The sequence below is a fragment of the Necator americanus genome, chromosome V (assembly GCF_031761385.1).
Source record: "Necator americanus strain Aroian chromosome V, whole genome shotgun sequence".
Classification (NCBI taxonomy): domain Eukaryota; kingdom Metazoa; phylum Nematoda; class Chromadorea; order Rhabditida; family Ancylostomatidae; genus Necator; species Necator americanus.
This window is the reverse complement of record NC_087375.1, coordinates 5,059,178-5,085,837: the sequence shown is the minus strand read 5'-3', so window position 1 is coordinate 5,085,837 and position 26,660 is coordinate 5,059,178. Positions and strand designations below refer to the sequence as shown.

The window sequence follows — 26,660 nt, the reverse complement described above, 5'->3', positions numbered from 1 at the left end:
CATCCAAATCCACAGTATGTCCAACTGATTTACCACATATTATTTTATTATTTTACTTTATGATAAAAGCCAGAAAGTTGGAATAGGTTGCACTTGACACCACAAATACCACAAACAATGCATGTTGAAATAATGGTAAATCAAATGTGGAACAACTAAGTTTTTAACACTTTATGGGATTTCTGGATAACAACAATTTCAATAGAATATGTATAAAAATATGCGAACACTAACGAGTGATGCCTACTGCCTTAAAATTGTATATACAGCCGCGATGAACGTCGTGAATAACGTGAGCGATGCTGATCCTCCTGTTGGTGGTGTTGGTGTAACGGAAGGTGTGACGCAACCATCATAGTTACAACAGCATCCAGATACCGACGTGCCATCAATCGATTGGCAACTATTTGATAAGCCTAGAATTACAGTACACACGCACGGTGCTACATCTGAAGATGAATGGAGAAGTTTATCGCACCTAATCCTGAGCATACACTAGCTGGATCGCAGGCGTACAAATCGAGGGTATGTTGGACGCCGGTCATGTTGGTTGCATACGATATCTTGGCACATTGTCCTTTGCAAGCGATAAAAGTGCTAGAATGAATAAAGATCATTTTCTAACACACGTATGTGTTATTGTGTGCATCAAATTCTGAATACTAAAAACTGGATGCTTTCTAGGACATGAAGGATATATCCGCATTTGTTGGGGAACATTTGATTTCTGAAATAACTGCGTAAACAGTGGCGTTCGAATTGGAGAAGTGGGATTTTCGCTCAGTTTTGCAGCCGGGTTGGAACTAGCTAGTGTCCCACCGCGAGCGCAACTGTTTGCGTAAATGCACCACGGAGCAGATCGTTTTAATCCTACTGCACCAACACAAAAGATTATGAAAAGCTAGTTATGAAGAGCCTAAGTTTATTGAAAAATGCCACTATCACTTTACCCAGCGCTTACGTCATAGCAAGGATTCTTTGTCTGGTCTCCCTTGAGAACTTATCCCACTATTAATATCGATAAATAACCAACTCAGTCGATTCCGTAAAACCTAAGCATTAGCCCTAAAGGATATACGACATGAAGACTAAAGTTGACAACAGAAAAAAGGAAGAGAGGCCAAAGAAGAAATAAAAGCGCGATTGAGTGGCCTCCCAACTACCTTAGCACCGTGTTTAAAAATACAAAAAAAAATTAGCCAGAATCGATGTGATGTCTAGGCTGTGATGTACTGTTACATCCTCTCTTGCGTGAAACTTTATGTACATAGCCATGCACGTGATGTCCATGAACAAGAATATATGGACGCAAGCACTGTACATCGTTTAGTAGTTGTATTTAGTATTTCTAGTTGATTCAATTTGAATGTACGAACGAAATCGTTCAGTACATTCACGAGCGAGAGTGAATTATTTATAAATTTACCTATTGTGGATTGCTCTACTCGGAAGGTGTCATAGAATAGGTGCAGAAGTGAATATTCAATATTTCACATGGTTTTGAGTGCTATGTTAGATTGATACAAACAGCTTGTATTGAAACAGTTTCTTCATACTCAAACCTCTTAAACGTATGTAGCACTTACTTGTCTGTGGTTAGGGCAGCACCATCCACATAAATACCTGATTGGCATGCGATGGGAGTGCCGGTGAACTAGAATGGAACTTCTTAAAGACTGATTCATGGTATGCTTTGAACAACAAAGGGCAGGGCCTACCGCTGGAACCGTATTGTTAGTGGAAATCGGTTCCTTAACATTACAGTTGGAAGAGGAATCACAACAGCATCCAGTCACATCACTGTCCTTGTACACAGGGCCACAGGCGTTATCAAGTGCGAGAGCTCTAGAATTTTTTAAATTTTCAGCAATAGATCTATGAACAACGTAAAAAAAATCCAAAAATGCGTACTTGCAAACAGAAATAGGGGCACAGTGGTAGGACTTTATCATTTTGCCAGCGAAAGTTGTCTGCAGCGAGGCACAGTTGCCGTTACATTTCATCTGAAGGTAGTATTTTGTTGAATGAATCCTGCTTATAGTTTCATCTGAACGTTTTGAATACCTCTGATCCGACCGAGTAACTGTCCTTCTCGTAGTAAATTCCTACATAACAGATGAGGTCGTTTCCTGGGGACTGAAAAAATAAGAGTATCTAGATGTTGCTGGAAGTTTCACTGTGTTAGAATTTTATACAGGTGTCAGTGTTATTTTGCGTATGTTTCAAGGCAGCATACCACGAAATTGTGGATAGATATGGTTTGTGGTGTAGTCCACGAGCATGATTACGACCATCCCCTTTTAGTTAGCCAGAAAAACGACGTTAATGCATGTGCGATCTATGGACTGCTGATGCTGCATTTTCCGCCCGCTGGCAGATGTGGCGCGTATGCGTGACGCGTTACCAGGTGTCTCGTAGGAAGATCCGGTACGACAACGCTGTGTCCCACGCAGTCTTTCTGGATAATTGAGGCGAAGTACTCGCACTCATACATGACTCATACACTCATGAACACCATCCCATGCCCTACCTAAACATGATAGCACTCAATTTTTTGGTATGTTGTCTTTAAATGACAATGGCTTCTGCCTTAGCAAGATAACTGGCAGAGGACTGGAATCTGATGTTAATCTGACGCATAGTGATCTCACAGATAACTTGTTAGCTTATGGTTGTGTACATAAAACTGCAATTAATCTTCTACCCTCACAAGTTTAAACAGAATCTTTTACTTCACTACTAACCAAAGTTTCTACAACAAACCTTTGTTGGAGTGAGGCAAGCATCGGTATTGCAGCAACATCCAGAAAGTCCAGGCTCAACGGTGGCACACGCGTTCGACATATCTGAAAAGAATGCGCTCAAAGGAAATCCATCGGTGAACCTCATCAGTTCGCTTACTAAGATTTTGGCAAACAGATGTCGGATCGCACATGAAGATTGTGGCATTATTCAGCTGGTTGTTGACAGGAGTTTGGATTGTAACACTGGCGCATTCACCATAGCATGACCGATATCTGTAACAATCTCACTCTGGGATTCATCTCTCACCATTCCTAAAGTTAATGTACCCAGCGGTGGTGATCGCATTTCCGTTAACGTACACCCCCGTCCAACAAGAAATTGGGAATTCGCTCATTGGGGCTGGAGATGGTATGTCAATCTGAAATACCGAATTATTGGTGCGCTAAAATTTGTTTTCTCAAAAATGATAGTACGTCGGTTCTGTTGAGTTGATAGAGGTTACAGCTATTTCCACTATCGCAGCAACATCCCTGTACATCGCGATCGGTTGGTAATGGCTGGCAGGCATTATCGACACCCAAGGACCTATTTGAAGAGCGTATGTAGAAAATGTATCGATACTTTGGAACTTTCAATGGAAACATCAAATACGTACTTGCAAATGCTGGTAGGAATGCATTGGAATGTTGTTACGATGTCATTGTTTACTGTTCCAGTTAGTGAAGAACATTGACCGTCACAGGCAACCTGTAACGAAAGAACATCTACTTCATGATGATGAATAACTAAATTTTATCTAATAACCTCTGCTCCAACATTGACTCCAGAGTTGTTTGCATAAAGTCCGACGTAACACCATAGAACATTTCCTGGTTGCTAGAAATAATAAGAATATTTCGACACCACTTATCTTTAACTGAAGATCTTGATCGTTTACCTTTTTAGGTGTAAGGCAACCGTCGGTGTTACAGCAGCAACCCCGTACTCCAGATTCAATGGTCATACAGTTGTTAATCATGCCTGAAACTCCCATCTTGATCGAATCTATTACCATAGTCGGGTCAAAATGACATGAAGCACGGACAGTTGCGTAAGGGGCTGCGCTCGAAGCGTGCTGTGAAGACAACGGTTGGGTTCGAGGTGAGACCATGGCGAATTGCGGAGATGGGTGGCGGTAATGGGGATTCTTACACGCTACGCTTACACTTCACAGCACCGCTTCGAGCACAGCCGCTGGCGCAACTGTTCGTGCTTCATGTCGTTTTGACCGAACTACATATATATTAGTTTCGTTTAGTTGGTATTGAACTCACCCAGAGAATTACAAACGGATGTAGGATCACATGTGTAAATAGTTGCAGTGTGGGTTGCGTAGTTGACTTGTGTCGTAATTGAAACTGACGCACATTCTCCATAGCAGGTTTGGAATCTGAATAAACACACTTTTTAACTAATCGTTTCATTTTTCACTTCATACTTAGTTAAAACGGCTAGATAATCCAGAACAAGTCTTCGCTAATTCGATCAAGAACTAGTACTTCCAATTTATTATTACAAGGCAACATATAGTCGAATAAAACCGACGGGAAGCTCCGTACAGCTGCGTAAGCGGCCTCGCCCGAAGCTTCGTGCGATGAAGTGTAGCGGTTAGGATCGAGGTAGGATCCTTGCTAGCATCATTCTTCACTGTAGTACGCAAGAATCCCATCTCGGTCCCAACCGCTGGCGTCACCGCACCGCTTCGAGCCCGGGCGCCTACGCAAATGCACGAGCTTCAGTTCATCTGTCCCGACTATATGTCCATGAAATCATTTGCGGTTACAGTAGCAGAATCAGTTGTGACTAAGCAAAACTTTGCAGTTATGGATACTCTATGTTTGCTTGTTACTCGTATAGTTTCAACCATTTTCAGGCTTCTCTTGGATGTACTAGTTTCGAGGTTACACATGACCCGGCTCTCCGACTGACAGCATGACGAAGCGGACATTGGCGTGGACTATATAGCTGTATTGCTTGCTATCCTACGATCAATAGTACAGAAAATTTTGTGGAATCTGTACATGCTTCACGGTATTTCCCTTTTCATTTACGTGTGATCTACTTTTCAATTTATTGCGAACTGATTTATTAGCATAGTGCTTACCCGGCATTAGTGATAGCAGTGCCATTCACATATACTCCAGACCAGCAAGAAATGGGGAACTCAGAAACTGGGGAAGGAGGTGGTGGGGTGATCTGAACACATGACGGTCGTTGCCGATCCATTAGTCTTCTTTTCTGTCAAGGATAACTCACCTCAGTTCTGTTTGCAACGTTACAAGCGTTGGAATTATCGCAACAGCATGCGGTTACTTCCCTATCGCCGTACAATTTTGTGCAACCGTTGTTTATCGCCAAATACCTTAAGAGAGTTTTTTTTTTTGCAAGATAGCAATACTCATAAAAACTGTTTGCTCACTTGCAAGCACTGGTTGGAATACACTGGAACGTTGTAACGTCATCATTGTTCACCGTTGTGCGTAAGGAGGAGCACTTTCCATTGCAGGGCACCTGTGAAATTTTGTTATTCGTTGAGTTAAAGTGAAATCTCCACGATGAGCAACTGTTTATGTTGATACCTCAGCTCCGGTGTTGATAAGGCCGCCCTTCGCATACATACCAACGTAGCAAATCAGTGGATTTCCAGGGGTCTAGGACAGTTTTGAAAGATTAGGTTATTATTCGGGGATAATATCACCATGCTGATTACCTTCTGTGGAGTAAGGCAACCGTCAGTGTTACAGCAACACCCACTTAGTCCTGGCTCAAATGTCGTACACTGGTTGGTTATGCCTGGAATAGACAGATATCCGCTGATAGACAGAACTGAAACAACAAGACTACTGTGTACCTAAGGTTGTGCAAACTGATGTGGGATCACAAGTATAGATCGTCGCGTTATTCAGAATTGAAGTGGTGTTGGTCTGAAGGGTGATCGAAGCACATTCACCGAAACAGGTACGGAATCTGTATGTAGGAGAGAAGAATGTCAGAGAACGTGTTGTTTTCCTTCAATTCTACCTACCCTGCGTTCGTGACGGGGTTTCCGTTCACGTACACACCACTCCAGCACGAAATTGGATACTCAGAAACGGGTGATACTGTTGGTGAAGGGATCTGAGTACAAAGCAGTACAGTACAAAACGAGATTAGGATGATGATCATATATTCATTTTAAAAAGCCACTTTTGAGGAATTCTCGGTGCAGAAGAGAAGGATAACTCGCTCTGTGTTCACGAGTTTTGGACTTACCGTAAAGTTAGCAAGATTGCAACTGTTGCCGCTGTCACAGCAGCAAGCGTTTATAGCGCGATCTCCTGGCAGCGATCTGCAGGTGTTGTCTATTTCAAGACTCCTGAATGTGGTAGTAATTTGATTTTGTATTCAACCTAATAATTAATTAAATTGACTCCTCATCTCACTTACTTGCACACGCCTAATGAGACACACTGGAATGTTGTAACGTTGTCTCCGTTCACAATTCCACTGAGCGATGAACACTGACCATCGCAAGCCACCTGAACAGTTCAGTTCCAGTGCAGAACAAAATTAGAATTTATTTGAAAGCAACTAGCTGCAACCAACCTCTGCTCCGGTAGTTATGTTGGCATTAGGAGCATACAGTCCAACGTAGCATTGAAGAGGGTTGCCAGGATTCTGGAAACACTTTGTTGTGTTAGATGAACTCCAATTATATACGAAGATTATCTGACCCTGTTTCTTAGCGGGTAAATGCATGCATCAGTGTTACAACAGCAACCGCTCAGACCTTGTTCAATAACCGTACACTGATTGGTCATGCCTGAAATATACATATGGTGAATTGATTATCATGTTGGAAACGTTATCGGACTGACTCATTCACTTCAATTTTTAAACCCACCGAGAGCTTTGCAAACTGCAGTTGGATCACACATGTATACCGAAGCCGTATGTGCAACGTTACCCAGAGTGGTGTTAAGGGTCAACGAGGCGCATTGGCCATTGCAAGTTTGGAATCTGAACAGCTTTTTTTAGATATGCTATCTTCTCGAGGAAAATGTATGTGAATAAGGGAAATATCAGTGGAGAATCATTGTATCTTAGTAGTTTTCACGAAGAATTTAATTATTCTCTATGAAAAGTATGCAAAGACTTCACTCAAACCCATTCACTGCCACACTCGGGTCAAAACGATATGAAGCCCGATGCAGTTACGTAAGCGGTTGCGCTCGAAGTAGTGTTGTGGAACGTAGCAGTTAGGATCGAAGTACGACCCTTGTAAGCTCTTGTCATCGCGCACTTCAGTTGAAATGGTCCAACCTCGATCCTAACCACCAAATTGCACCGAGCTTCATGTCACCTTGACTCTACTATAGTTTGTTCTAGTGATTTCTACTTACAGTCAACGTTAACTTGTGATACAACACCATCAAGCTGTGGAAAAGTGAGAAATGAAGTTCGTAACCGAATATTCGGGTGTAGCGGGTGTGCTGTAGCGATTAGAGGTTCCGCTTCCTGCACGATCGACCATGAATTTGAGCCCGCCATAGTGCCAACAAAACTTTCTAACTCTCCGGGATCGATAAATTGGCGCCAAACTTGTTAGGGAGGATAAAATCACTGACTTGACACATCGGCTAGCCCTCGCAAGTCATTGCATAGGCCAGTTACACGTTCGTGAATCTCAAACGATTCTGAATTGAAGTGAACGTGGGGGCGCATCCCAAGCGGATTGATTAACGCCAGAATCTTTATCCTTTATCCTTAACCAAATATCCATAGTACCTTTGGCAAAAAGGCTTACTGGTCATTAGGCGGAGTTTCCATAAAGTTGACGCAGTATTCCAACTGTCTTATGTGTGTATGCCAAACGTGGAAATATCTTGAGATTCCTATCTTATATGTACTATTATATAATTGTAACAGTAACATTATTTTCTGAGAATTGGCATCCTCGAAGATTCTTCCTTTGGCATTTGGTAGTTAAGTGGAGCAAACCAAAAAAAAAAAAAAAAAACGGACGTTGAGATTTCCCCAGCAATCGATAGTGTAAGGAGTGGAATAGTTCACGATTACGGGTGCGATCACGTCCAATTCCACCAAACTATCCGGAAAAACGACGTGGTGGAACAGTCTTCTCGCGCCGGATCCTCCTACGAAGCACCTAACAACTTGCTATGTCTGCGAAAGCAGGCATACACACCACGCCTGCGAGCGAGAAGATAATCATAGCTGTTGATGCTGTCTATTTCGCTCGCTGGAAGGTGTATAAGGTATGCTTCTTCTTGCAGACGAAGCATTTTATCAGTTGCTTCGTAAGGGGATCTGGTGCAAGTAGGCCGTTTCTCACGCCATTTTTCTGGATAGTTGGGGAGAATTAGGCGTAATAGCGCTCAAACTCGTAAAATAGCTCCAATCTATTAATTCTACGAGAGATTCCTACACCTTCAATTCCATGACGTGCTGCCTTTAAATTCATATTCTCATATCAGACGGCTGTTACGTTACAATTATGAACTCTTGAAAGCTTATTATCAAATGGAAAATCGCATGCAATTAATCCAATGCAGATTTTACGTTTGACTTTTTTTTCACTTTCATTCACTTCAAATCGCTATCTGTTTCTGAGAAAACCTACTCAGAGAACATTGGTTGAACTATTCGCAATTTATTTGGATCTTTCTCAGGGTTGATTTTATTTTCAATGTCTCACCCAACGTCAGTAAATGGTGCTCCATTCACATAAATTCCAGTCCAGCAGGATATTGGGTACTCTGTATACGGGCTGGCAGTGGGAATAGTGATCTAAATGCACGGAAGAGTACTGTCCGGTCAATTTGAACTCTCAATTAGGAACGTGCATACAGTCATGAAATCATTGTGAAGATACTAACATCTGTTCTATTCAACTGGTATACGTTACAACTGTCTCTGTAATCACAACAGCAGCCGGTAATCTCACGATCTCCTTGAAGTGTTGCGCATCCATTCGTGTTCAACAAAGATCTGAATGCATATTTTTGATTTTCTGGGAGTATCACGGTATATTTCACTGTTCAGCTTACTTGCAAACTTTTTGTGGCACACACTGGAATGACGTCACATTATCGCCATTAACAATTCCATTCAACGATGAGCACATACCATCACAGGCGACCTCTGCTCCCACATTGACGGTACCGTTCTTAGCAATGAGACCAACGTAACACATTAGCGGTTTACCAGGAGTCTAAATATGAAATGAATCGAAGCCGAAAGATGTGAAAAGCTCAAGCGTACATACTTTTCTTGGAGTCACACATGCGTCTGTATTACAGCAACATGCGGTGAGAGCTCCTTGCTCGAGTGTGGTACAATTGTTCACCACACCTTAATCGAAATTTATCGCATTCACAATGATACGGACGAAACACCGCAAGGTTGCCTTACTCACCTAAAGATTTACATACACTTGTGGGATCACAAGCGTACATGACAGCGTTATGGGTTTGATTTAATAGGGTTGTGGTCAAAGATAAACTGGCGCATTCTCCGTTACAAGATTGGAAACTGTAAACAAGCAGAATGTGTTGTTCTATTCCAAAAGGAAGCATCTGCCGTAAATTGAAGCTTACCTTGGCTTAGATAGAGCTTTTCCATTTACGTAGATACCTGACCAGCAAGAGATAGGGAATTCTGGTCTTGGCAGAGGTGTGGGTATAACGATCTACAATCAAATTTTCAGTATTGCACATAAAACTCTAGAAATACGTTGTATCTATACATCAGGATAGCCAGCAGCATTGCATCCGTTGGATGTATCACAACAACATCCTGTCACTTCTTGGTCACCTCGAAGTGTTGAACAACCATTGTCGGCTGCGTAAGCTCTGCAAATGGTTATTTGACGGCGGCACTATGATTTATGTACATCTCCGAAAGCAAAGTGCTCACTTGCAAACACTGAGTGGTACACACTGGAAGGTCGTGACATTATCGTTGTTCACTATTGCATTAAGAGTCGAGCACATTCCTGTGCAGTTCACCTGAATTTTTTGAGATCGATCTCCAATAAATGAGAAAAATAAGCCTTCTTTTAGTGAGATGTGCTTTCGAAGCTGCAGAAACTAGAGCAGTCCGTAGCTTTGAAGTTGAGAACTACGGATTGCTATTTGAATGCGAAGTCTTTCAAAAAGTTCCTTGTTCGGTTTCAAATTTCTGTGTAACAACTTTAGTACGGTATACGAGGTCGGCTTCGCACCACCCTGTACAGTGGAGTCAAAACGACCTAAAGCTTGGTGCAGACGCATAAGAGGCTGCATGCAGTTGAAACACCATGGATGGAGCGAGAGATGTGGATCCGGATGGGACCCTCGCTACTTCTTCTCATTGCTGTACTAAAGGTGAAGTTAGCGATGGTCCCTCCACGATCAATTTCTCGCTACACTGAGTGTGGCAAATTCTACAAGTGCACCCAGTTCCAGGTCGTTATAACTAGACTATATGGATAATTTAGCGCCTTAAATCCTATTCGCTCTTCTTATTGGACGTGCTTCACTATTTTGTAGCCGAAAAAGGTGTTTTCAAGATGTTCTGTAAGAGTTCTAAAAACCTCAAACTCAGTAGAGAGAATTTTAACTGTGTAAAGACGAAAGCTGACCGTTTTTCTGGAAATTTTCTCTTTTTTATGTGCCATTTCTGTGGAGGTCACTGCCACATCGTACTTTAAATCAAGAGAGACCATACCTACCTCAGCTCCAACATTAATTCCGCTCTTTGGAGCGCGAATACCCGCATAACAAGTGAGAGGATTTGCAGGTGACTGTAAAGAGGAGTTAGTTTAACTACGAATTTCATAGGATTGGAAGTTTTCTTACCTTCTTAGGAGTTAAGCATGCATCATCATTGCAACAACATCCAGATAGTCCTGGTTCGATAGTCACACAGTTGTTACTCATGTCTAGAAGAGAAATACCAATATTATAAATCAATGATCGACTTTGAAACTCCAGAAACTCACTTAGAGATTGGCAGACAGATGAAGGATCACACGTATAGATGGTAGCACTGTGCGGGACTCCTGAGAGCGAAGTTTGGAGGCTCACTGATGCACATTCTCCTTGGCACGACTGGTAGCTGTAACGTTGCCTTGCGTTGAAATTCTACCTCATATTATTGCGTTTGGCGCCTACCCAGCATTGGTAATAGGGTTTCCATCCACATAGATTCCAGACCAACAAGAAATTGGGAATTCGGTGCTTGGCTGAGCTGTGGGTGGATTTATCTGAATTTCTTACTAAGTACATAAATATAAATGTGAGCATAAGTGACAGAAAAAAGAACAAACGTTAGTAATGTTGGAGAGTTCGACATTACAGCTATTCTTGTAGTCGCAACAGCACCCCGACACATCACGATCTCCTGGTAGCCCACTGCAGGCATTATCTACTCCAAGGGATCTGCAACAGAAGTTCATGTAAAGAGCAAATGATGAAATAAGAGAAATAACTCCACTTACTTGCAAACTGATGTTGGAATGCATTGGAACGTCGTGACACTACTTCCGTTGACAATACCGGTTAACGAAGAACACATACCGTCACAGAAAACCTTAAAATGTGTTTGCTTTTATAACTCAGAAAAACTTCATAACAAAAGTGTAAAGCTCACTTCTGATCCCGTGTTGACTCCTACACTTGGTGCATACAGACCAACGTAACACTGAAGAGGATTTCCTGGTGTCTGAAACAGACGTTTCAAGTTCCATTCTGATTGTTTTGACGATTTTGAGCAATTTTTTACGTACCCTCTTTGGAGTTAGGCAAGCATCAGTATTGCAGCAACATCCACTTACTCCAGTTCCACCCGTACCACTTTCAATTGTGACGCATTGATTGCTCATATCTGGAATATGTCACTTTTTTCCGAGATTTTTATACTAGCAGTGAAGTGTACGTACTCAAACTTCTACAGACTGATGTCGGATCGCACGTGTACAAGGTGGCGTTATGCGTTTGTCCAAACGCTGCGGTAACCAAGGTAAGAGAAGCGCATTGTCCTTTGCAAGATTGGAAACTCAATCAAATAAGTTGTTTTCATATTAATTAGAAGTCTTCCCTAGATTTGAAAAGCTCAGTAATTTTCTTCTTCTCACCCAGGATTAGACAAAGCATTTCCATTGACGTAAATTCCAGACCAACATGAGATTGGGAAATCGGTGTTAGGAGCGGGAGTGGGTGGTACAATCTTGAAATTGAAGCAAACACAATAGTATTAGTTTCATTTCAACTGCTATCAAAGAGAATTTGAACTCACATTTGGATAAGCAGCAACATTACATGCATTTGGACTGTCACAGCAGCATCCGGTCACTTCACGATCGCCTTGAAGCGAGTTGCAGGAGTTATAAGCGGAGAGAGACCTGCGAAGTACGACACCTCTTCCTTCGTTTATTACTCAGCTACTACAACTAATATACTCACTTGCAAACGTTTGTGGGCACGCATTCGAAAGCGGTCACGTTGTCTCCGTTCACCATTGCGTTGAGTGAAGCGCACATTCCATTGCAAACAACCTAAACAAGACTCACTCCATGCAGGATTATGGAAATTCATTTTTGTTCAGCTCTTCCAAGGTACACGAAAATTTTGGAGAATAAATAGGGGCGGTCTGAAGCTCTGTACAGTTGCGTAAGCGCCTGCGCTCGAAACAATGCGGTCGTGATCGAGGTGGGACCATCGCTGACATCATTCGAACTGCTTGAACTTGAGTGGCGATAGCAGAGGTCCCATTGGATTCGAACCACTAGCTCTACCCCTCCATCGAACGCAGTCGCTTACACAACCGGATCGAGTTTCAGGTCGTTTTGTCCAAATTACATGTCCATAAGGTTTTTATATCGATACTGAAGTTCATAATTAACGTCAATCAGTTGATAGAGATCAAAGCTGGAAAAATAAGTTCAAAACAATTAAAACGTTGGAAAGGGTAACAGATAAGAATAGCACTGGCTCTTTTGTAAATAACGTCTGAGCATCCTCAAGCTTCAGAGCAATCTAATAGTTGTTTCGAAATTTGCTTCACATTCGGATCTATTTTTTTTTCATTTAAAATGGTCATTTCTTTCTAGTGTTCCATAATCCTTACCTACGTTTTGAGAGATTTTCTAAGATATTGATGTTTCTGTAATGTACATATCAACTAAGCATAAGCCTACTTATGATCCATTCTACTACCCTTTACTTGAAAACAAAAACTCACTAGTAAAGCATCGGTTATTAAAAAATTCCCAAGGAAGTACTAGTGAGTTCCCATCTTGAAATTGTACTTTATTATCATTATTATTTATTTATTATTCTTTGTATTTCAACTCTTCCAAATTGCTTCTAAAGATTACTGTTGAATAAACGTAGCAGAAACTTGTGAGGAAAGTTTTGAAACGAGAACTGATTCGCGAACCTCGGCTCCGATGTTAATGTTTGTCTTCGGTGCATTGATTCCAACGTAACAAGTAAGAGGATTTCCAGGTGTCTAAATGTGAAGGAGTTCTTTCCATTGTTTCCAGACGATAAATCATCTTATCAGAAATATATAATTACTAATATAGTTACTACCTTTTTAGGGGTAAGGCAAGCATCTGTGTTACAACAACATCCACTAAGTCCATTTTCCACCGTCGCACAGCCGTTGCTCATGTCTGTAAAGTTTTTATTACGATAATGTGGTGATTACGCGTACTTTTGTAATTTGTAACCTATTAAACATCTTACTGAGTGCTTGACACATCGCGGTAGGATCACATGTATATACGGTCGCAGTCTGTTGGGTACCATTTAGGATGGTTTGTAGGGTCACCGAAGCGCATTCACCATTGCAAGATTGGAATCTGAACGAGGTTTTCGGGATAATTTTTCACAATAGTATAATAGATAGTTCACATCCATAAATAACTGACCCGGCATTGGTGATCGGCATTCCATTGACGTAGATGCCATTCCAGCAAGAGATTGGGAATTCGAGGCTTGGAGGTGGTGTAGGAGAAGCTGTGATCTAAAGTGTTGTTATTACTTCCCTTAAATATATTCGTCGCCACCATCTACGTACATTAGGGTTGTTTCCGACGTTGCAACTATTGCTGCTGTCGCAGCAGCATGCGGTGACTGCTTGATCTCCGGGAAGACTATAGCAGGCGTTATAAATTCCAAGACTCCTAAAACAGTTTCTTTAATCAATAGGCCATGAAAATGACAGAAAAACTTGAAGAAGTTATGTTCATGTATTATTGTGGGGCGGGTGTAGCGCAGTCTGCAGGAGGTTCTGCTGTGTCCGCAGGTTCGACCGTGAGTTCGAGAACGCCATAGTGCCAACTAAACTTCCACCCCTCCGGGGTCGATGAGTTGGTAACAGACTTGTCTGAGAGGATAAAAATACTGACTTTATAATCGCCTAGGCCCAGCTAGTCATTGTATAGGCCGGTGCGCTTTTGTAAACCTCAAACAATTCGGTATTGAGGTGAACGCAAAGCGCATCCCAAGCGGATTTATTAACGCCAGACACCTTGTCCTTCACCCTTTATGTGTAACTGCAAAATTCATCGGTGAGTTCTTAACAACTCATTGGTAGAGGGATCACAAAGTTGAAAAGAATGATGATCGGTAGACGAGATTTGAAAATTCGAAGTGGAAATAATGTCCTTCTTATGTTGTACCACTGTTATGTGTTACCAGACTATACCAAGTAAATAGCAAGAATATATATATATATATATATATATATTCTTGTTATTTACTTGGTATAGTCTGGTCAAAACGACATGGAGCACGGACAGTTGCGTAAGCGGCAGCGCTCGAAGCGGTGCGGTGGAGACAGCGGCTGGAATCGAGGTGGGAGCATGGCAAACTGCAGAGATGGGTGGCGGTAACGAGGATCCCTACACGGTCCCACCGCTACGCTCGACCGCGCCGCTTCGAGCGCACCCGCTTACGCGACAGTCCGTGCTTCATGTCGTTTTGACCGAGCTATACCTTGATAGTTGCTACCTGCTGAAATATACATTACCTTCTTGGGAATGTGTGCTGGTGTCTGCTGCACACCTTGTCTCCTAAACTTTTCGATAATTTTGCATCACAGCTGCAGGTATGGTACTAATGTACAACGGAAATAAAATTGCTGCAGATTGATTGGTCCAAGACATATATGACATGTATTGTATTTTATTGACATTGTATTTTAACCATTTTGCGACCTAACCTAATCTTTGTGTAGACAAACAATTTAGATCTTGATGTACTCGAAGGAAGGTACACTGCCAGGTCCAGCTGATCTAATCACTAATATTTATCACCAGCCGGATGTGCTTCATCGTTTGAAGTGGAAACTTGTGCAAGACAAGGGGCTTTAGCAGTGCCCTTTGGTGTTCAAGTTTGTCGTCCATGACATCCTGGGAAGAAAGTAGTTCAGCAATATGCCGCTGATATCGTCTTAGTCATCCATGCATGACCATCAGGACATCATCATCATCAGGATCATCTGGTCGATCTCAGTACGCCGAGGATGTAGTAATATCTGCTTCTAGCATTGCAAAGTTCTAACATGTTGTTAATTTTGCGTCGAAATTACCCGCAGCGTAAGAACTGCGACTCCGCCCTGACAAATGCAAATGGAGACGTCGTGATCCTAAACGGGAATCAGGATGGGCTGGCAACCTATTGAACCTATTCATAAGTTCTGTTATTCGGACTGTATGCTGAAAAACGAGCAGGTCAGAGTCAGCTGTGAGAAAGACATTCAGCAAAGATGCGCTAGAGCCAATCCTTGACCAAGTACCAAGGAACTTGTGGTGGACCACAATGGCCAAGGAACTCAAGCTGCGAGTCTACCTATCACAATTTGCCCTATTTTGATGTGTGGATAGGAGATTTTGGTAGCGCCCTTGGTGGTGATGGAGAAGTTTTACTCAATGGAGAGAAGCTTGTTCAGGCGACTGTTAGGCTGCTTTTGGCCGATAGTGTGTCATAACGAAGAACTTTATTCAGAACTGGATATGGTGTATCGACGGCTGACACGTGGGAAACATGAGCATCTTGTCCAGTCTTCTGAAATAGTCACAAGAAACTATTTCCGCCTCTTTGGTCACTTCATGAGGAAACCATCTATCCGCCTTGTCCAAGTTTTCCTGATGAAGCTTATAGACTCAAATTGAAAAATTCGTCTTGGTTGTGAAAGAAAATTCTGGACGAAGATGATACAAGAACGTCTCTGGACACTTCGCGTTGATATGCGATCGAGGTGTTTAATAGATTATCGAATGGTGACAGATGGATAGATTTTATGCGAACACTTGGAGATCGATCGAAGATGACCCTGGATATGTCTAAGGACGACAGATCCCGGCGAACATATAGCCATGCACTTTCTGCCGTAACATCAGTCATGTATCATACTTCGTGTTCCGCATTCAGCGCAATCATCCTTCCAAAAAGTTGGCAACCAGACATACAAAGAAAGCCAAGCTAAAAGTCCCAAACAAAAATCTCCTCTGAACGTTACATTTAGATCATTTTTTCAAATTCCGCCGTTTCTACAAAGCCCTCACTAGCTTCACAAATGAAAATTTTCCCGTATTGACGGAGGAACCGCGCATATTCTTTGCGATTTATCGGCATCTTGTGTCTCTTAACAAGTCTTTCATTGGAAGTTTTTCTCCGTTGTTCCTATGACTATAAAGACTCACTTGCAAATACTAGCCGGAGAGCATTGGTAACTGGTCACATTGCCCCCAGCCACGATTGCAGAAATCGACGAACACTGACCATTGCAGTACACCTGGAAAGCTTCTGATAAGTGCTCTTGTGACCTATGTCCATGAGGAGTGCTCACCTCTGATCCAACATTTACTCCTGCGTCTGGTGCGTATAGCCCAACATAACATTGAAGAGGAGGTCCAGGATACTAAAAGAAGAATCAGAAAACCGAGCATAAATGTTAGAGAAATAGCAACAGAACAATTTTGAAGTCAGCTAACCCTGGAAGGCGGGAAAATACAGGAATCTGTGTTGCAACAACAACCTCCTACTCCAGGCTCGATCGTAGCACATGTATTGACAATACCTGAAGGAATTTTCATAAGTATTTCACAGACCTTCAAAGAAATGGTACGGAAACGAACCGAGAGCCCTGCAAACTGATGTTGGGTCGCACATATAAAATGATGCGCTATGTGGTTGACCATTGGCGGTGGTGTTCATTGTGAGCGATGCACATTCTCCATTGCAAACTTGGTATCTGGATAAATAGCATTTTCATAAATCCTGTCGAGGTAGCTTGGAATCTTAGCGCTTACCCGACTTCAGTGAGTGGGGATCCGTTCAGATAAATTCCAGTCCAGCATGAAATAGGCGCCTCAACAACCGGGCTTCCAGTTGGAATTATGATCTAAATCCTAGTTTTGCTTAGATTGGTATTGATTAGTCTCCTTCCAACATTGAAAAAAAAAACAGAAAAAAAACAAATCCACGCACGCCGCTTCTATTTGCCAGTGGAACATTGCAACTATTCGTGTTATCGCAACAACATGCTCGGATCTCACGATCTCCTGGAAGACGCATACAAGCGTCGTCGAGTTCAAGCGATCTGCATATGCTCGTGGAAACACATTGGAAAGTCGTCACATCGTCACCGTTGATTCTTCCCGTCATCGAAGCGCATTTTCCATTACAGTAGACCTAAAGAATACTTTTTTTTACTGCTCAAAGGTTCACTTGATCATTCAAAGACATTACCTCTGCTCCCACATTAATGCCAGCATTTACGGCATACAATCCGACGTAACACTGTAGTCGGTTAGCAGGACTCTGTAAGAAATTTTCACAGAAGCGTTTTAAAAATTGGGGAAAATCCAAAAAAAAAACCTTTGCTGGGCTTTTGGTTGGATCAATACAACCATTTGTGTTGCAACAGCATCCGCCTACTCCTGGCTCAAGGGTCGCACAAGTGTTCGTCATATCTGTAGAAAGGCATAAAAATTTTACGACCAACTTTTTCACTTTATTATTTTGGAATTTAGATGTGATCGAAAATAAATTCCCTGAGGACTAAATGTCAAAAGATTTGAATAACCGCGATAGAAAAAACCTTCGTTTATAGGCTGCATGCCAAGAAATTGACGATGTTAGATGATCTTCTCTGAAAAAGATAGGGTGAATGGTGTGGATAAGGAGTATAATTGTGTTCTCACGCTCAGTTCCCACCAATCATCCTGAGAAACGGTGTGAGAAACCAAAGCCTTGGCTCGAATCCCCCTACGAGACTCCTTGCAACGCCACTTTTGTACACGCAGCGGCTCTGTCAGTAGTCTTTTACTTGAATAGGCCGCTGGGAAACCTCACTGGCCCAGCTGCGCGGTGCTTATGTAGGACGTAGTGTTGTAGGGTGCTTCGTAGGCAAATTCGTACTGGTAGACACTTTCTCACACCGTTGTTCCAGAGAAATTAGGGGAGATTGAGCCGTGAACGTGCACATATCCGTAATCTGCACCACAAACCTTAACCTTTCCTGGGGAGATTCAAGCATAGTCAATTTCATGACCCTTTTAACTAAACATGATATACGTAGACGTACTTAGTCCTTTACAAACCGCAGATGGATCGCACGTGTACACGTTGAGATTCTGTACTGTTCCATTGAAGGTGGTGATAATGTTTATCGATGCGCAGTCACCATTACACGATTGCCATCTAAATGAGGTCACATTCGACTTTTGAGTCCGTGTCCAATAAATTCCATTGCTGAATGAAATCTCTAACTATTACCCAGCGTTTGTAACCCAAATGTTGTTCACTTGAATTCCACCATAGCAAGTGATTGGGAATTCTGGAAGACGTCGTACCGGAATCGAAGTGTTTATGCTTGGATCGCGAACATTGCAATTGTTGAAATTATCACAACATAAAGCCAACACTTCACGATCTAATGGTAATCGTTTTATCTCGTCGTACAATTCCAATTGCCTGGAATAATTTTTTTCTCGAAGATAGATGTCGAAATATTTTCCGTTAGGTTTTTTTTTTCCAACCTGCAAATACTCCTTGGTGTACACATATAGGTGGTGACGTTATCTCCATTCACAACCGTACTCAACGATCCACACATTCCATTACAGTAAGCCTGGAATAATTACGGACATAGTGAGACAGTCAAGAATTTTCCTTTCTAACGATATGTGTTCCCCGACCTCCGATCCAACGCTTATACCTCCATTGTATGTGCTTTTGAAACCAATGTAACATTTGAGCGGATTTCCCGGATACTAAATGAGGGAAATATGTGTTTTGAATAGTTTTTCACCACCGCTTTTTACCGGATTGTACCTTATTTGGATAGCGTGTAGGATCGAGACAAGCATCATAAGAACAGCAACATCCACTTACACCAGGTTCAACTGTTGTACAATTGTTTACCATGCCTAGTAATCAATACTTTTACTACAAAAAAAATTGTTGTAATTAATCTTATGATCGGTAATTTTACCTAGTTGATTGCAAACCGATGCCGGATCACAGGTGAAGATTTCAGCGCTCATTGGTCCCATCGCCATAGTGGTGTTAATCATTACGGACGCACAATCGCCGAGACATGCTGCCCATCTGAATTGGGAACCGTTTTGTACTGTATAATTATTAGATTAGATTACATATAGTTGGGTCAAAACGACTTGAAGCACGGACCATTGCGTAAGCGGCCGCGCTCGGAAGCGGTGCGGTGGAGACAGCGGTTGGAATCGAGGTGGGACCGATGGCGAACTGCAGAGGTGGTTAGCGGCAGCGAGGATCCTTACACGATCCAAACCGCTACGCTCCACCGCTCCGCTTCGAGCGCAGCCGCTTGCGCAAATGTCCTGCTTCATGTCGTTTTGACCCGACTATATTTTATGCGATATTATACTGTTTTGAATTTTTATGGATTAATTCCCAAGAAAATTGCGAATGAAACTCATAGCCGATCCCAGTTACTAGTAAGATTTTTTCAGAAATGAACTTACTTCGGTGGTGTGATAAATCGACCGTTCACACGAATTCCAGAGAAGCAGGCGACCGGGAAATCGCCTTCGTATCGTGGCCTCGGCTGTCCAAGTGAATAATTCGCAGCGTTACAGTTGTTCACATTATCACAACAACATCCGGTAATATCGCGATCAGCAGTGACCGTAGCACAATCGTTGTAAAGAGTAAGCGCTCTAGAAATATTCATAATATTTTGCTGCCACTAGTAAATTTTATTCATATTTTATTACTATTTATTTTTATTCGTATTTTCTATTTTTATAAGGCGATAACGCCGACACGTTAGTTGTTAATTTACAAAGAAATACCAAAAAATCTTGGCTACAACTCAAGCAAATTGATTAAAAGTTACGTATTTATTTTCATATTATTCATATTTATTCACTTATTATTTATTTGTACTATTTATTTATATTATTGCAAATTAAATAATAGAACTACCATGCATTAGTAACTCACTGGCAAGCTTCTTTTGGCGCACATTCGAAAACAACAATGTCGCCTCCGGCAACCGTCGATGAAAGACTGGCACATTGTCCATCACAGAAAACCTGAAATCACAATACACCACTGAATTGCAATTGAATTTTAGTTTATTCTGCTATCGAAAAATTGATATCTGGCAAAAATTCCTTTCCGGTTATTTGTTCAATCATAGTGGTTCTGAGAAATAAGTCGTCCCTGCTTATCCAGAGAAGCGGCATGAGAAACGGTCTTTTTGCACATTTTTTCCGTACGAGGCACCTGACAACGCTCCTCATCTGCGAGAGTACACGCGCTGCCCTTGTCAATGTGCTCAGTCGGTGAGCAGGATAGGCACAGCATTAGCATCCTTTTGATCGTCTGGTCGCTCGCAGACGCCGCGCGAATGGCTATCCTCGATGGACGAGGGGCGTCAAAAGGTGGATTGTAGGAGGGAATTACAAGACGATCGTTCTTTTTCTTGGATAGTAAGCGAGATAATTCAGGGTGATCGAACTCATATTCACATGCCTAATTCTATTTATTTGTGGTGGGATTCTGACACGATTATCAGCGGCTTTTCTCGTAAACTAGACTTATCGAACATTAACCTCTTAGTTTCCTGTAAATCCTATCTTCAACAAATTCATCATCCTATCCTCTTGAAACAGAGATTGAACAGTTTATGTCATGATCCAGGTATTATTTAGTTTTCAGAAGCACTACGATTCGAAATCTTCGTAATTTGAAGGAAATTATTCCCATTATTTTAGAATTGCTGAAAGAGGCGCTCATAGTCGACCAATGTGCTCACCTCTTGTCCTACTGAGATATTTGCGGCTTTCGAATACAGTCCAACATAACATGCTAGGGGTCCTCGTGGTTCCTGCAGAAAAATAGCCATGAACTCTTGTATTCAATGCTAAATTGCTATGTACTGTAACCTTAGGAGGATTCATAGTAGGATTGATACAAGCGTCTGTTGTACAACAACATCCTCGTACAATTCCGGGCTCGATATCGTGGCAACGGTTCACAATGTCTGGAAAATAATTTTCTATTTGTAAGAAGAAACAATCAAGGACCTATTCGCTCAAACAACTCAAACAAAGAATAAGAGCAATGCACTCAGAAAAATAGGTCATTAGAATTACAAAGAGGTTTTTTTTTTGAAAAATAAAATAAAATTAAGAACTCAGAGAAGTAATATTTAGCCATTAGGTCTGAAAGACCGGTGGACCGAATTTTTGTGTGCAAAAAACAAAATTAAATTAAACTAACACGTTTCCTGCAATGTCCGACGATGCCGTCAAACATTTCTTTCCCGTGTAGTTAGGTAGTTTTCGACGATGTTGGAGGGGGGAAGCATCGTGGGAAAATTATTATAAGAATTCATTAATTTAATTTATTATGTGCTGTGATCTGATTTTTTTCTGGAAGTATAGTAAGTATTGGAAGCATAGTCCGGCGAGCCAGACAAGAAATAGGCGCGCAAACAAAAAAACAATCCGCATGGTTCCAGGCTTCCAGGATATGTGAAAAACCGATTGGTCATCAATGTGTGAAGAATGCATTATGCAGAAAATCATTGTCAATCATCTGGTCTAATGAGTTGCTGCTAAAATTCTTCAGCTGCTATTTGTTCCTGTGCCAATATGTTCTTTTTTTTTACTTTTATTTACATTTCTATTATTTATATTATTACTACGATACTTTATATTATATCTACTTATATATTATTACTATTAATATACTTTATATTATTAGTACTTTATTTTGATTTATATTATTCACTTTCATTATTTAAATTTATATTTATTTACAATTGATTGTTTATTTATAACATATGCATCCAGAGAAATTTTCTTTTCTTCATCTTTTAGCTATGTTATTTCCTTTTCGTAACATAAAAATGACTTTGAAGCTGCTTTTTATATTATACCTATAAAAATACCTATTAATGTAAAAATATATGTATATATAAATACCTAAATATTTTCTTTTAAAACAAAAAACTAAGATAGATTCAAAAAACAAACTCGAATAGAAGAAAACAAGGTAAGGAGAGGTGAGACATAGGTGCTTTAGCAAAGATCAACGATCAACGATCAATGCAAAAATCTATAGATCAGATTTTCAAATGATCGGTTATTTTACAACATGTATCCTTTATTTTAGTCTTTTAAAGGTATATGAAAGTCTTTCTAAGGGCTTTTGAATGGATATTTTTGCCTTGATGTCTTGTTTTTGTTGTTTTTTTCTGTTTTGTTTTTCGTTTTTTGTTGTTTTTCTATTGAAAAGATTGCATAAAAAGAGGTCTTTGGTGTTATTATCATTATTCAGGATCCATAGTATCACTTACTTAGTGCGCTACAAACAGACGTAGGATCACAGGCGTAGATGGAGCCAACCATCGGATTACTGTTCAAAGTTGTGTTGATTGTAATTGAGATACAGTCACCTTGGCAAGCAATCCAACTGAAACGAAAAGAAAAAATGTTATCCTCATTCAAAGAAAAAAAATCCTTTAAAGAAATGTTTTTGGAGAGAATAACATGTGTCTGGATGACACCCAATTTTAATTTTAATTTTTGGTAATTTTTTCTTGGATTTTTGTAACACCCTTTCATAATTATTGCCCAAATGTGAATACGATGTCTTCTTTTCTAGCTTTTTTATCTGCTTTTACTTTGAATCTCATCGACTGATTCTAGAAACTGTTTTTTTTTCAATAATTTTCAGGAAATCTTACTCGGATCCAGCTTGAGTGACCCCATTGATACTGACACCGGAATAACAGGCGATTGGTTCCACTGGTGGTGCAATTGGTATGGTCGTATTAATATTTTTTCCAGCAACATTACAATTATCTGTTCCACAACAACATCCGGTCAGATCTCGATCGGTGAACACCGTTGTACAGGTTTCATTTAGTCCAGCAGCACTAAAAAGATTCATTTTTTTTGTGTTATTTATTTATTCGTTTATTTTTTCTTCATTTCCTTCGGGAAAATATCCTAAAAATATTCTGATTCACCTGCAGAAACTTGTTGGAAAACAATTGTATGAGGTGAAATTATAGCCGCCGGCAGTTGTTGAGACTGAACCGCAAAGACCATTGCAGAATACCTAAGCGTACGTAAAATTCGCGGTAGAGTCATTTTTACTTTCTTTTTTTTTGCTTTCCTCCTGTTGTTTTTTTTTCTCTCTCTCTCTTTCAAAAATTCTTACTTCTGTCCCGATGGACGTGTTATTATATGGGGTGACAATACCGACAAAACATCTGAGTTGTCCATTAGCGGCCTGGAAAAGTTGCTTTAGAGGTATCAAGCCTAAAGAAGGATAAAAATCACTTACTTCCTGGATATCCCTTGTCATCAAGTAGCCAACATCGCGATCAAGTCCAAAGCACACGGCCACTAAGGCCAGGCATAAACCCAAGCGCATCTGAAACTACGGTAATCAAAGAGTGCGGTTGTGTATTTACGAATAGTAATACTGTAGTTGTAGAGCAGTGACGAGGCAAAAACATGAGTTATTCCGGAAATTTCTGAACATTCGATTGACGCTAATAGCGCCACGGATAACCGAAGCAATATGATCTAAACAAGGATAAACCAAAAGGATAATAAAGGAATGAAGAAAAATAGGTGCTAAGAAAACAGTGATCGTCTGAGACAAGCAAGTACAATGAAAAACAAAGAATTTTTCGCAGGATTTAGAGGAATCCCGGAAAAGTAGGAAAAGTTTTTAGTAGGAAAAAAAGAACGCATCCGTCAAATCTATGTGTATTTTTACCAAAATTCTCCAATATTTTATCTGAACGGTCTACTAGAATAATAGTAAGGTTTTTTGTGTTCTGTACTATTTTTATTATTTTATATTATTATTTGTATTATGTACAATTTCTTTGAGTAGCTGTCAAAATCACGGGACTGCTTTGAAATTCGGAATTATTACAGGATATAGAGGGAAAACTAAGGAAAACTCAGCTTTTTTTATTCATAAAACCCTTTTTTGATTGATTATTTTTTATTTATATTTTTATATTAAAGATGAGTAGTTGTAGAAGTGTTCAGTAAAAAATTATGACCAAAATTACAGGTCTATCATCTTCTCTAATTTTTGTAGCGGACATTTCCTTCATTTCAGTAAAGTTTGTAGTTTCTTTTTGTCCCTAAAATTCTCTGACTCAGACAAAGTGTGTTCCTTTTTTTTTTAGCTTTCTTTTCTGGTGCACCATTGGTGTATGTGAATAAATAAATAAATAACTAAAGAAATAAAATAAAATAATGAAATAAAAGTAGAATTAATAGATTTTTGTCGAAGATGTTCAACATGGAATCACAAGGGATACGGATACATGGACGGACGGAGGGACGGACGGACACACACACACACACACGACATAGCGCTCTGTTCCAGGACGAATGATCAAGACGAGACCAGAGTCCTACTTATTTTATGTCCTAACTAGGCTGTAAAACTGCCACGTGTGGCTACGTAAAAGCGTTATCTGAACCGGATTGTTCGACACTGTACTTCTTGCTCGAGCTCCACGAACTCTCCACCCCTCCAAACACTATCTCTCTCCCCTCTACAGCACCTTACTACATCAAAATGCAGCAGAAACGTTAAACTTCCAAGAATGATTCCTGACTTTTCGTAAAACCTGATCACTGAACTTTTGCCCTTGAAAGAAGAGTTCACTCTTTTTTTCTGAGAGAGAGAGAGAGTGGCTGAGTCCAAATTCTCGAAGTCAATGCTGAGCAGCTCGAAAAACACGCAAACCAGCAGATTTTGTGAGGTTCAACGGTGCCTCTTGCGATCTAATCTACTAGTTTTTGCTTTTTGAAAGCATGATTTGGGAGATTGTACACAATTTATTTATTTATTTATTTATTTTTTCAATTCAGATGGATTGAATGTATGGATGCGTTTTGCATGACGGTCATGCCCACGTGGCCTAAACTTATAAATGCTTATTTTTTTCATAACCCGAAGGTTCGCAGAACGAACGAGCGGCAAATTCTGAAAATGAACTAACGTCAAAGAAAAACAAAGGGCCTTTCTATTGTGCTCCAGGAATGAGGAAGTACGGATAAACGAATACAAGCTACACAGTGGAAAAATCTCCAAGTCTCCCATCATATCCAGATCAGGAAAATACTGTATCTGTGAAAGAAGAGGATATAAGCTCAATCAGGAAAAACGAAAAAACATGAAAGAAAAAACGTACAAGAAAAGAAAAAAGTAGATTTGGTCTAATGAATAAGTTATTTTATATCAATTATTTCCCTCATTGTCCTCATACATGGATAGAAGGAGATGTGATGTGCAATTGTCCTGTGATCTGCGATATTCGAGTCCCAGTTAAGGTATGAGTTGTTTATAAGAGTCAGAGATGAGAAAAATTGACAGAAACAAAAGATTGATAGAGCTCATCGCTTTCCCATAATCCGTCTGATCTCAAGGTATCCAAACGCTACCCGTTGAATTAGGGCAGAATCATCGCTTTGGCAATTATTCGTGATCCATTTTTGTATTTTTAGCAAACATTGAGGCTGGTGTAGCGCAGTAGGTAAGAGGTCCGCTTGGCCGCATGGTCAATGGTGTTCGAAATCGCTCTAGTGCAAACTAACCCTTTCATCCCTCCGGAGTCGAAAAATTGGTACCACACCTGTCTGGGAGGTAAAAAACGCTTACTTGATTAAGGCCCCGCAAGTTATTGTATGGACCAACACAAAAACCTCAACTATTATGAGTTGCAGTATAACGCGTTGGCGCATCCCAAGTGGGTTTATACGCCGGTGACTTTTTCTGACTTTATTATGGGTCATTCCATGAAGCGAAGCGATATTTCCGGCTTTGTTAGTCTTTCAGAATTTGGATAGGAGCTTTTTTAAATCCAAAGTTTACTCTTTTTCATTTCTTGCAGCAGTCTTCCACCTCTTTGATAGACTTCCACATATTTTCCCTTCCGAAGACCACTTACTAATGATGAAAAAAAATACTGTAATGTTAATAATAAGCGTGTCACTCTTCGAAATCATGCTTTTGACATTTTCTTTTTTTTTGAGAAAGAAAACATTGAATAATAAAAATTTCAAAATATTTGAAGCAAAAATTCGAAACCAATCTACTGATTTTAATTGATCAAAGGAAAACGTAAAGCATCACATGCAATACCCACGTAAATTCTATTTATATAAAACTCATAACTTTGGTTTCGCATTCTCGTGCAGGTCTCATCTCCAATGGAGGACCCAAAATTTCTGGATATAAGAATATTCAAAAATAAACTACGGAAAATCTAGGGGAACTAGGAACTCGTAACATGTAAATTTTCGTAATGACGTGTGGTCGTTAAATTAGATGGAAGAACAGCAATCC

General features: G+C 40.5%; 1 protein-coding gene across 1 annotated transcript; it reads right to left on the bottom strand.

Annotated features, from left to right (window-relative positions):
• Positions 1-243: 243 nt before the first annotated feature.
• Positions 244-23,714, bottom strand: RB195_012945 (uncharacterized protein; the record flags this gene model as incomplete). The annotated part of the gene is made up of 74 exons (XM_064202556.1): positions 244-416; positions 479-597; positions 1,587-1,654; positions 1,719-1,845; positions 1,912-2,003; positions 2,065-2,136; positions 2,764-2,846; positions 2,902-3,017; positions 3,072-3,163; positions 3,219-3,330; positions 3,401-3,492; positions 3,550-3,621; positions 3,683-3,765; positions 4,059-4,174; positions 4,889-4,980; positions 5,041-5,146; positions 5,204-5,295; positions 5,364-5,435; positions 5,495-5,577; positions 5,636-5,751; positions 5,810-5,901; positions 6,037-6,139; positions 6,211-6,302; positions 6,370-6,441; positions 6,498-6,586; positions 6,668-6,783; positions 8,480-8,571; positions 8,661-8,772; positions 8,832-8,995; positions 9,050-9,135; positions 9,200-9,315; positions 9,381-9,472; positions 9,530-9,635; positions 9,700-9,791; positions 10,496-10,567; positions 10,623-10,705; positions 10,766-10,881; positions 10,938-11,029; positions 11,093-11,204; positions 11,264-11,355; positions 11,416-11,487; positions 11,552-11,649; positions 11,705-11,820; positions 11,900-11,991; positions 12,061-12,166; positions 12,228-12,319; positions 13,204-13,275; positions 13,359-13,441; positions 13,515-13,630; positions 13,700-13,794; positions 13,849-13,954; positions 16,478-16,569; positions 16,624-16,695; positions 16,769-16,854; positions 16,913-17,028; positions 17,087-17,178; positions 17,265-17,468; positions 17,526-17,597; positions 17,655-17,749; positions 18,364-18,479; positions 18,555-18,752; positions 18,818-18,909; positions 18,977-19,051; positions 19,113-19,207; positions 19,273-19,388; positions 19,784-19,978; positions 20,265-20,356; positions 21,082-21,153; positions 21,212-21,309; positions 22,630-22,745; positions 23,020-23,211; positions 23,305-23,396; positions 23,499-23,570; positions 23,625-23,714. 74 exons carry the CDS (start codon positions 23,712-23,714, stop codon positions 244-246), a joined length of 7,557 nt encoding a protein of 2,518 aa, XP_064058437.1.
• Between the last annotated feature and the right edge of the window lie 2,946 nt (positions 23,715-26,660).